At 43.5% G+C, this 12227-nt stretch overlaps 1 protein-coding gene across 1 annotated transcript; it reads right to left on the bottom strand.

The window, feature by feature from the left end:
* Positions 1–1368: 1368 nt before the first annotated feature.
* Positions 1369–11839, bottom strand: dedd (death effector domain containing). Its single transcript, XM_085780721.1, has 5 exons — positions 11557–11839; positions 6871–7485; positions 6108–6212; positions 5875–6012; positions 1369–4434 (listed from the first exon to the last, which is right to left on the bottom strand). The coding sequence occupies exons 2-5, from the start codon at positions 7433–7435 to the stop codon at positions 4028–4030; spliced, it is 1215 nt and encodes a 404-aa protein (XP_085636847.1). The 5' UTR covers positions 7436–7485; positions 11557–11839; the 3' UTR covers positions 1369–4027.
* Positions 11840–12227: the final 388 nt, after the last annotated feature.

The raw sequence follows: 12227 nt of genomic DNA, 5'->3' as shown, positions 1-12227 counted from the left end.
AATCCAAAACTTGACAGGTATGTATGTAATGTCCGTCTTGTATTGAAGCTTGTATTGTAACTATTTCACATTTCGGGGCTTCAATACAAGACGGTTGGTATCCATTTGCAACCGTTATATGGACATGCACTGCTACGCCGAGACCCACCTGTAACTCAGAGAAGCCATGGAGGACTCTGAAACTTCTCCCAGCCCTTAGTCCACATGAGGGGGAGTAGATAATGAGTGAAATTTGTTCATACGAGCTTGTTCATGTGAAAGAGCCTTAGTTGTTATAATAAAGAATAAAGTAAAAACTAAAAGATGACAATATTTAGTCACTTTTACAATGACACTCCATATTTTGCTCATATTCCGTCATCTCTCCAGCAATGTTTCTTTCCTGACTGGATGATGTGGAAGGACACATAGAAGCCATGAGGAAGGAGATGGCTGAAGAGCTCAGAGCCAGGACGTCAAGAGCACAGTGACCTTCATCATCCTCACATGAAGAAGTCTCAGACCAGCAGCTGTCATAAAGCCTCAGCTCATCATGGTCCTCCATGGAACGTGGTCTGGGGTCACCAACCCTGCACACACGACAGTCCTGAATGTTCTCCTCTGTGGTTCCCTCAGGGTGGTAGAAGCTTCTGACTGCTATCCCTCCACTTAACTTAGACTTTGTGACACTGAAGCTTGAGTGATCCTCCTCCCTTGTAAGCTGCTCTGGATGTGAAATGAGTATGAATACATCAACCGGATGTAAAGTCTATAAGTCCAAATGTGAAAACACCACCTAGGTCAGCAAGTACACAGCACTCGTCAGCAAATTTTCATAAATTTGTTTAATCTATTTTGTACAAAGTTGGGTCATCCTGACTGACAGCAGACCTGCTGTAGCAGTGGTTAGTCAAAGCTCAGCTTAATCATCAATAAATTAACTTGACTGCAACGTATCCATGGCAAATAGAAACACAGCAAAGTTCACTTTTATTGGTAAACAGGTCAACAGGACTAACCACCGAATCTTTAGTCGTTTCGTCTAGCACATGTGATGAAAGCGAAGAGTATGGTTCACACTGACGTACGTTACATTCGGTCTCTGCGAGAACATTCGTGGCAGAAATAAAAACATGACGCCTGGATCTTTCCCTCTTTGTACATTGTGAATGTGACGAGCTGTGGAGATGAGGCGGCAAGCACAGGGAATGAGGAGGAACCAGATGCACCCAGGAGCTCTCACACACAGTTTACAGTGTGTTGTCAGGAAGAGAACAGACCCAGGAGAAGGCTGAGGCCAGATTCCTGAAAACAACTCCATCCGTCAGGAAGCCGTTTGTTTCCCACAAAAAGTTATGTGACATAAGAATAAATGATCATGATTAGGACTTGAACAAAACCCATCCATTTCATTTATTTAACAGTCGTACTTACTGATTTTCTGAAAGAAATGCAAAATTAAAGTAAGAAAATCAGACATCCAATAAAAGTTATTTACACATGTTAGCACTCTGAGTTTCTATGAGACTTCTGGAGATCATAGCAGGTTACATGCAATTTTGCTTTAAAACACAGCTGCATTTAACAACTAAGATAACATACAATCAACATAACAGACACCAACCTATATAATAGATACTAACTTGCAACCTTATGAACTTCCACTGGGGTAAAAATATAAAATGTAGGCCTACTCTGTATAACTCAGAGTAATGGAGGCTCTTATGTTCTCATACGTACCCATGGATGGTATGACAGCAAATATAAGATAGGGCTTCTTAATATGTTTGGTAAATACATACACTGAACCTTTAATAGGGAACATAAAAGTAGACCACCAGTTCACAAACTGATGGAAGATTGGACAAAAGTTCAATTACATTAAAAACAAATCAGCAACAAAGTTGGATTACAAAGTTTTGGCAAAAAAAGAAGAAAACAGACAGATGTACATTTGTAATGAAGCCAGTGAAGATATCAAGGATGTCAGAACTGTGAAGTGATGGACAGAAGAGCTGTGTCAAATCAGACTTTATATATACCCAATATGAGCCTGCGCCTCTTTTTTTTGGCTGTTTGCACTGCATAACAGAAACATGTCAAATATCAGGATCAGGGGCATTTCAAATGGCAAGTCTTATTAAAATGACATTCAGTCTCTAGTCTACTTTTGTAACAAAATCATCATAAAATAGCATTATGCTAATACTTCATCTTTGATACTTATCACTGATATTAAACATTTCCAAACCAAAGGTACTTAGACTTGCTTTGAGTTAGAACCACTTCTGGTTGACCGGTCGTCACATTTCAGTAAAACCACATTTTGAGAGATTTTCAAAATCCTGACATCGTGACATCCCATGACTGGACGTAACGCCGCCCAGATGTGCCCAAAGCTGGGTCACAATTCACATGGAGAGCGACATGTTCAACGCCAATTCAGGGAGCATTTCTCAAAGCATAATTTCCACGCTCACACGCTCATGTAGACAACAAGAATTTAGAGGACGTCATCAGTGACTGCAGGAACAAGATTTTGCAGGATTGTCCAATACTGACAGAGTTTAACAGAGAGTACAGCCCCCTGTGAGTTTAGGTGGGATGAGACATTTGTATTATGATTGTGCAGCATCAAACTCTACAGCTACTGCCACTGTGAGGCTGTGATGGCAACAGGAACCAGCATCATCAGCTAGTTTCAGACCGTTCTGCACTCCTTCTACCCACTACAGAGGTTTGCCTGATGAGGTGAGCGCAGTAACCACTAGGTATTGTATGACTGCATGAAATGAGAGCTTTAATCAGTAATACTGTCAACACAAACAGGGACCCACCAAACCTCATTTCTACTGTTGATCCTCCTTATTCCACAGACGCCAAAGAGTAATGAAAATAAATTCCCACTTTGGTTAATCGGCATTTCACAGTGGCACAGAATGGATGTCATTGTCCAAGATCTATGCGCTAAATTGTCGAGGATCAACATGCGATATACTTTTACTATTATGTTGGTCCTCTGTTCCGTTTCACATCCATAAGAAAAAGACACACACAGTTCAGTTTGCAACTGAAGCCACACCTTGTGATGACGACACCTTTTAATTTCTCCCCTGGGCCCTGGAGCTGCTGGATGAGGCAGTTTTATCACCTGTGGACTCGACTGCATCCTCACCCACCAGACCACATTACACACCCACAGAGACGACTGCTGAGGACTTAGAGTGGGAGTTCCACTCTAACTGCTTTCACTCTACTAAAACAGGACAGGTACAAATCCCAGCTCAAACAGCAGGCATCCTACTTATCTGCACATCTTAGATGACTTGACACACACTGGGTAGAAATGTCACTTGTAGTTGATTTGTTATAGAGAGTCATTTCAAATTGGGAAAAAAAATCACAACTGAGCGTGAATGAGATGGTGAGTGAGCAGAGGTCCGACGGTACAGGCTGACAATGACTCTGGCACTGATTTACAAATCCAAAAAACACCAGTGAATGACTCTGTAACACACAGAACACTCTCATTGGGTTGATCTAGTCTGTGATGTACACCAAAAAACCTGGGAGAAGAGATGAACCGGTTTGACAATAAGGTACAACTCCCACTGGGAGTAACTCATCAGCGTTAAGCATGTTTCCTGTATTGAAAATAACTCCACTGTTTTGAAGAGTATTAGAGTTAACAAATGTCTCAATGAGCTAACACACCAGAAACAAGAAATTAGTTTGAGTCAATGCACGTATGAGATCAGCGTTCTCCTCCTTCAAGAAAATGAACAGCTTAGGATTCAAAAATAATGCCAACCTGTATGTATCGCCTACTTTGCTAACATAGTTCCCAATCACTTTGCATGCTACGCTTAGGGCGCCAAGTATATATCCTATGAACTTAGCTCTGTCAAGGAATCGGTGGGTTCGCTGAAAAGTCCTCAGTTCCTCTCAGACACATACTTCAGGCACCTCAAATGACACAACCACGTCTCACTCTGTGGGGGAGGCACAGCAGTGTTTCTCCCGTATGCTACCACCTTGGACAGAGAGTCTAAGATACTGAATCTTTGCTACCTCCCGGTGGGTTACCGCTACCTGTGACCAAATTACAGAGCAGTTTGCGTCGCCCAGCCTGGTAGTCCTCCTCGTCCACATTGACCAACAGTTTTATTGCCTCGTGGCCCACAGCCTGTTTTAGGGAATCCGTGATAAAGACCCCTTTAAGGGCCTCTAGCAACGATCCGTTGATGTAGTCCCTCCAGAAGGCATCCAGGTAGGTGAGCTCTGAGAACTTGATGTCACAGATGATGGAGCCTAAGTCTCGGGATTTGAGGATAGTGTTGGCCTGGTTGAAGCGCTCGAACTGCCGCTCCACCGCCTCCTGTTTGTTGGAGAACACGTTGCCCTGAAGCGCAGACTCGTGTTGGCAGTACTCAGCACGGACCCGGAGGCGGATATCTGAGAGGAGAGCACAACAAGGGTCAAACATGAGCTCAAGACTTCAACACCCTAAAATACTTGAAGACTTGAGTCTTGAGATCAACTTGTTTCTATTGACTTAGGCTGGTCACACATACACACTAGACAACCTTCAGATCTTAAAGCTACAGTTGGTAAGTTGCTGTGGTTGGGAATTTCAAGACAATACACCGTCAGGTCACTTTATGAACCCCCCCCCACACACACACACACAAAGTAGCCATACATGCACCCACAGAAGACGTACCGTTTCCATAGCAACCGGAGACTCCGAAACGATCTTACGTCTCTCTCACCATGAAACACACTCTTGTTGTGTGTTGTGTGTGTGTGTGGAGGGAGGGAGGGGGTTGACAGGTGAAAAGAGGAAGCTGAAGGTGTATCGTCTTGAAATTTCCAACCAAGTCGCGGACTGTACTTTCACTTTCGTCATCTTACTACGACGCTTTTTCCGATCCTATCTATCCTATAGATGCTTTGAATGCTCTGTTTATATAATTAGTAATGCAATTATATTTTGACTATATTGGATTTTACACATTCATAGTGTTTATTTCTCTGACAATAATCGTACCAAGAAAATCTATAATCGTCACATCCATATTTCTGTCAGAAGAAGCCCATAAATATCAAACATGTTAATTAATGACTCCACATCAGGGAACCTCCAACTTGACTGGGTGCAGTAACTTCAGGTCTATTTAGACAAATAATTGCCAAGACAAGCCACATTTGGGCTAATCTAGTGTGTAGCTTTACATGTGAACAACAATAGTCACACTCTGGACAGTGCCTGCCATTAGGGGGGGGGGGGGGTGCAATGGATAATACAAATGACACAGACTCTCAGATATCCTTTAAGATTCATAATGTTCCCACAGTGACTGAAGTTACTTTAAGTGACTTAAAGCTAGCTCTTATGTTAGCTAGTGCTGCAGGCTGGTGGGGCTGTAGGGGGTTGGATCACATCCTGGCACCCACAAATTATTTTCAGAGGGAAAAAGAAAATGAAACACTTATTGGACAAGACAAACTGATTTGTGGATTCATCCAGCACATGCTTCACTCTCACACAGTTCTTTAGTGTCTCAATTAATAACTGAGAAATCAGACAAAAGATAAAGTTTTCAAATTTGTTCAGATGTGCCTATTGACAGTTTGAGTTGTGTGTGCACTCTGCAGAGAAATCAGATTTCTCGAGGAGAAACTGGGCTGTGAAAGAAGCTCCTTGCCCCAATAACTGAAACTGGAATTCTCAAAGAGTGCAACCTCACCAAGAAAACACTTCAGGTATGAGTCTCACTTACTTAACAGTTTGTGCATGTGATCTCAGGTCGTTCCTGGATTGTTCTCAACCCAGGAAAACAGAAGTTTTGTTATCATACTCTAAGAGACCAGACAAAAACAGCTTCTTTTTACCGCAGGTTTGTTTCTCTCGGCAGTCAGCCGACGAGTGACTTCTCTTCCGTTTGCGGTTGGGAACCGGAGGAGCTGGCTTCGTTCGGGGTGGGCCGACGTGAGGTCCAGACGGGGAACAGCAGATGACTGGCTGAGGACCTAAAAGAAACAGAAACAGAAACATCAGATAAGACATTAACCAAACTTCTGTATCAAGGTGATACAGAAATAAGCCCACACAGACAATCACCAACCTGTTCTTCTGTGGGGGGCCGTGTCCTTGCTCTGTGCTGTTCCTCTTGGTGAAATGTAGCGCACTGATGTCTCTTCCAAGTACTTGTCAACAGGGTCTGGGCACACTGAAACACAACAGCTCATCAGTTCATCAGATAAATGTCTGTGGACGCATCTCACAGAATGCAGGGACAATCACAAAACTGACAGTTTTTGTGCGCTACCAGGGTTGATATGAGTAACCACTTCCATCAAATACACATGTTTACTACATTCAGTCAAACTAACTCAACTTCCTACCTTAAAAAAGTCTGTGATGAAAAATGACAAATGTATTTTTGTATAAGTACAGTTTACTTAATTATTTACAGTATTTGTGTTCTTGTTTTTATTATTATTATTATTATTATTATTATTATGTAAAAAAAAAACAAGAAGAGCAAGGACAAACTCATAGAACAACCACAACCTGTCCCCTCCCCTCTGTTTTGATGACTGTTGGACTTTAAAAACCAACTGAAAGTCCTGATCTCTGGACAAGTCACTTCCTGTTTACTATGGGTATACTCTGAGTGTCTGTACTTTACAACCAAACACTGACATCTGAAAATGTGGTTGACAAGTAAAGAGCTCATCGTGAACCTAATGTAGCCAGCTGGTCTCCTTAAGGAGCATACCATGGTAGTGTTGTTCATATGCTGCCAAACAATCTTAAAACTCCAACCAACAGTAGTGAGACTTTTCATCCAGGTGTGGACATGAAGAAGACACTGCATTACTCACCGGCCTGTCGTTTCCTGAGTGTGACATAAGGCAAAAGGTCGTGGCGGGTGATAATCCTCAGAAGCTGGAGAACGTGTCGGAAGTTGGTCTCATCACAGCGACCCTGGCGCTCCAGGGCCAACAGGAAATCCCTTCCACTCCTGATGCCGCCACGCTCATACTCGTCGATCACATCAACAAACAGGAACGACAGTACCCTGACATCCCGATGTGTCAGCTGGGCGCCGACTATGTCAAACATGCGGTGGAGTGAGTACAGCCCGTGGGAGTTGTCCACTGCCTCCTCGGGCCACGGTTCGAACCCCCCATCTCTTCTTGCTAAGCTGGAGTTAGTACAGGAGGCAGAAAGGTTCCTGCTGGCCACCTGGCCGCTGGCCGCCGACACGCCGGAGCAGCCCGGCCGGCCGCTCAGCGCCCGCTGCTCCAGAGGCCCGGCAGACGCGCTGCTCTGACTGCTGTGCAGCTGATTAGCCTGAATGTGAGGCCGTGCCTGCTGAGCAGAGGAGTTCTGTGCAAGCTGGGGAGGAATAACGGCATTGGGGAGCTGAGGTTGCTGTGATGTCATCTCAGGACCCGGTGGTGATGAGGGATGCTGTCTCTGCTCCAACCAATGAGCTAAGTACGGAAAGAGGGGGGGGTCATTAATGTCCAATCAGTTCAGACTGAGTTTATCATCAGTGGCCATCACAGCGTATTACAGTGAAGACAGACTGCTCTCTGATGATAAGTACGTAAACCTCCATGACATGTAACATTGACAGAAACAAACCACAGCTCAATTTAACACAGCAAAGGGCACATACGTGGTGAAGCAGGCAAGTGTATGGGCCAGCACACATCACATACTGTGTGAGAATGTGTCACCCAGCAGACTATTCACACAACTTTTGGAGCATCTGCAAACATGTAGGTTTGTGTAAATCCATGGAGAATATTTCTGGGTGTATCAAAATCAAATAATTTAATAGAACTGTTTCATGGAAATGTGAGATTTTTGCATATTACAGAACAATGACAGTAACAGGAAGCCGGTGCATATTCTCATTTGCCCAGGTCATAGTATTTCAAAGGAGGTTAAATCGAACGCAACTGGACTTAGTTATTTGTCTAGGAAGACGTTTCACCTCTCATCCAAGAGGCTTCATCAGTCCATGTACGCATCTGACCAGGCTGGGACTGGTCCAACTATCTGGTGTGGAGACTCACTATTTAACCTCTTGTGTGGGCGTTCACAAGGGTGATGATGTCACTGGTTCCCTTTTGTGCTCCAAGTGCCAACGACAGTCGTTTAAAGGACTGTCTTTGATGGAAAGTTGGTTTCGACTTCGTTAGTGCCCTATTGTGTTCTAACGACAGTCGTTGGAGTCACTTGCCACTTGTGAACAGTGGTTGTTCTTTGAGGCTAGATTGTTGAATCTCCTGGGAAGGGATGAAAGGGCAGCATTGTAAATTGGAGATAGGTGGTGTCTGAGGCCACCTCCCCTGTTGAGGGATGGTTTTTCTATTTTTACAAAAATGGCTTCTTTTACTCCTCTTTCAAACCATCTGTCCTCTCTGTCTAGGATTTGGACATTGCCAAAAGAGAAGTCACACATGGTATCCTACGATGTGACTTCTCTTTTTACCTGTATTCCAACTATGGAGGCTTCGGCCACAGTAAGAGAACGACTCACACAAGACAACTCCCTGCAAAACCGAACAAAACTCAAACCCGAACATATTTGCCAGCTTCTGGATTTGTGCCTGAACACCACATACTTCCAGTTCAACGGCAAATTTTACAGACAAAAACACGGCTGTGCCATGGGTTCACCAGTATCCCCTATTCTGGCAAATCTGTACATGGAGGAGGTAGAGAAAAAGGCTTTAAACTCCTTTGAAGGAACAACACCGAGCCACTGGTTCAGGTATGTGGACGACACATGGGTTAAAATCAAAACCAAAGAGGTGCAAGCTTTTACCGAACACATTAACTCAGTGGACAAAAACATCAAGTTCACCAGAGAGGATGTCAAGGACAATAGTCTGCCTTTCTTAGATTGTGACGTCCAAATGAAAAAGGACAGGAGCCTCCACATTGGGGTATACAGAAAACCCACACATACAGACCAATATCTACTTTTCGACTCTCACCACCCTCTGGAACATAAGCTTGGTGTTATCAGAACCTTGCAACACAGAGCTGATAACGTGCCCACCAGCTCACAGGCCCAAGGGGCAGAACACAAGCACCTGAGAGGTGCCCTCACAACTTGTGGTTAACCTAACTGGACCTTTGTGAAAACTGCAGCTGCTTCCAGAAAGAAAACCAGCAAAGTGGTTGAGAAAGAAAGACAAAACAAGAGAAACAACATAGTCATTCCATATGTGTCTGGAGTATCAGAAAAACTCAGGAGGATCTTTAACAAACACCGTATCCCTGTGTATTTCAAACCCAGCAACACACTCAGACAGAGACTGGTACATCCCAAGGACAGAACACCACACACCCACAAAAGCAATCTGGTGTATGCAGTCCAATGCAACGAGGAATGCAAAGACCTCTACATTGGAGAAACAAAACAACCACTGCATAAACGCATGGCCCAACACAGGAGAGCAAACTCCTCAGGACTGGACTCTGCTGTCCATTTACATCTCAAGGAGAAAGCCCACTCCTTTGAGGACAGCAATGTCCAAATCCTAGACAGAGAGGACAGATGGTTTGAAAGAGGAGTAAAAGAAGCCATTTTTGTAAAAATAGAAAAACCATCCCTCAACAGGGGAGGTGGCCTCAGACACCACCTATCTCCAATTTACAATGCTGCCCTTTCATCCCTTCCCAGGAGATTCAACAATCTAGCCTCAAAGAACAACCACTGTTCACAAGTGGCAAGTGACTCCAACGACTGTCGTTAGAACACAATAGGGCACTAACGAAGTCGAAACCAACTTTCCATCAAAGACAGTCCTTTAAACGACTGTCGTTGGCACTTGGAGCACAAAAGGGAACCAGTGACATCATCACCCTTGTGAACGCCCACACAAGAGGTTAAATAGTGAGTCTCCACACCAGATAGTTGGACCAGTCCCAGCCTGGTCAGATGCGTACATGAACTGATGAAGCCTCTTGGATGAGAGGTGAAACGTCTTCCTAGACAAATAACTAAGTCCAGTTGCGTTCGATTTAACCTCCTTTGAAATGACAGTAACAGTTTTGTTTCAAATTCACTACAGTGTCGAACATTTAACTTGCAGTAAATCTCCAGTGGGAATCAGTCTTGTGACTTCTAGCCTCAGGTAAGTGAACAGTTGACAAGTGACCAGCATGATATTAACACACTTAAATGAAATCAAAGTGACACAAACAGATGCCTTACCATCTGTTTGGAAAAGCCACGAAAACACAGCCAACTATCACAAGACCACAAAATAGAAGAGTGAACGTTCTGACTGGACAAATGATGCCACAGTTTGTTTGCAACCAGAAGAACACAGCTTCTTCTTCCACAAGCTTCTTTTGTACGTACAGTAGAAATGACAAGCCGTTAATTGATGAGGGTTTGAATACAAATGGAAAGAATCATAACAGTTAGGCTATAGAATTTAGCTGAAAGGGTTAAACACCAATAATTCAATATTAGTGTCAATAGTGTCAATATAAATAATGTAAAAAAAAAAAAACACAATGTATTTGGAATGGGACTCTAGCTAGGAGCCAAGAAAATTTAACCCATTAATACGTGTCCATGCCAATTGTTATCAATGACAAGAAATGAGAGGTGTTGTGTGTATTGTAATCAAGTACTTTGACTTGTGTCTGGAGAAGCTGAAGATGATACAATTAACATCCATGTGGTTGGTGCAGTTCCAGTGTCCTGATACTGTACGAGCACTTGAACTGTCATGAACCTAACTGATTGATCGGGAAATTAAATTATTAAAATCAAAGACAGAAATGCTGGAAATCAGATTTACACCCAATTGAGGGATACACATGTCATTGTTGGAGAAGAGCACTGAGAATTCTAAATTGCATTGAAATGCTCAGTTCTCTTCATTGATGTATATTCTATTGTTGATTACGTTAGCATCGTAAGAAACATTGGTATGTACACAGGAAATCACTGTTACGATACACTATTATTACCATGGGGACGTCTGAACAGTAACACTAACGTTAGCTATGGCTACATTGGCAAACTATAGCCTAGCAGACATAAACATTCATACACACAAGAGACGAATTGTCGAACTCTTTTAAAAGTCAAGTGGCTGACGAAAGACAGTTTTTACTATAGAACATGTAAACAACACACACCCTGTAACATCCAGCTGTTTGACAAGCGATGGGGCGAGCTAGCAACTAGCTAGGTGTCTGACGGTTGATTGCTAGCATGCTAACGTTAGTTATCTGTATTCAAAACAGATGCAAGGAGATGTAGATGCGTGGTCGCTACACAAGAGAAAAAAACTTGACTGTGGCCCGTGTTGTGTTAGACGTGACTAAATAGCCAAAAGAAATCGCTACAGTCACGCAAATCTACGTACAATAACATGCCTGTGATCTGCGTCTTGGTTTGTTGTGACTGCTCGTCGTTAGCTTCAGTCCAAGCTAACGTGGCCCAGACTAACCTGCACACTACCACGTAGAGCGGACAGCCACAACAACACACACAATGTTATCTCGTGCCAACTTTACATTACCTTCTGTCTCTTGGATATTCCTGACGAGCCCGTCACTGACAAAGTTCGGTAGGCCGCTAACAGCTGAGTTCCCTTCCAACGGTCTAGATGCAACCGGACAGAAGACACGGGCACGGTGGACCGCTTCAGTCCAACACAACGTTCAGCGCGTGCCTCCGGTGTACGGGTGTGGGGCACGGCTGTGTTTCAGCTCAGAAAAAAACACAGTGTGTTCAGTGGTTGTAGTCCACACTCAGTCACCATGGGAAAAGTAAGCAGACAATTCTCGTTCTTCAGCTAAAATGAAAGAACTTCCGGGTGGCAGTCACGGCTGTACCGGGCTCACTTCCGGGTTAAATGGCTCTGGTTCTTCTTCTTTGTTTTATGGCAAATGACGACTTTGTGAAAGGTATCACCACTGCTGACCCCTGCTGTCACCACTGCCGACCCCTGCTGTCTGACTGATCTGTCCTTATTTTCTATGTCTACATTTATCTTGGGCCAGACCAGATACCGGTATCACTTGAGTGGGCAAAACCTTACCTATACTAAATTGTTTTAGGGTCAATATAAGTAAATTAAAATATGATAGCCTTCTCATAGGAGCAGCTTTTTATATATATTTTTTTTTTCTGCATTTTGTTATTTTCCCACATAGGCAGATTGTCATTAATTTCAAAAAGAACACAGAC

The sequence above is a fragment of the Trachurus japonicus genome, chromosome 7 (genome assembly GCF_045865225.1).
Source record: "Trachurus japonicus isolate A0001 chromosome 7, Traja_1.0".
Classification (NCBI taxonomy): Eukaryota; Metazoa; Chordata; class Actinopteri; order Carangiformes; family Carangidae; genus Trachurus; species Trachurus japonicus.
The sequence above is the reverse complement of the archived record's forward strand: the minus strand, read 5'-3'. Positions and strand labels throughout refer to the sequence as shown.

Excerpts from the sequence above, each read along its gene's own strand:
- dedd (XM_085780721.1), bottom strand. The coding sequence starts at position 7,435 with ATGACATCACAGCAACCTCAGCTCCCCAATGCCGTTATTCCTCCCCAG. Across the intron at positions 6,213-6,870 it reads ACTCAGGAAACGACAGGCCG|TGTGCCCAGACCCTGTTGAC; the intron begins GTGAGTAATGCA and ends GTTGTGTTTCAG. Across the intron at positions 6,013-6,107 it reads GGCCCCCCACAGAAGAACAG|GTCCTCAGCCAGTCATCTGC; the intron begins GTTGGTGATTGT and ends TGTTTCTTTTAG.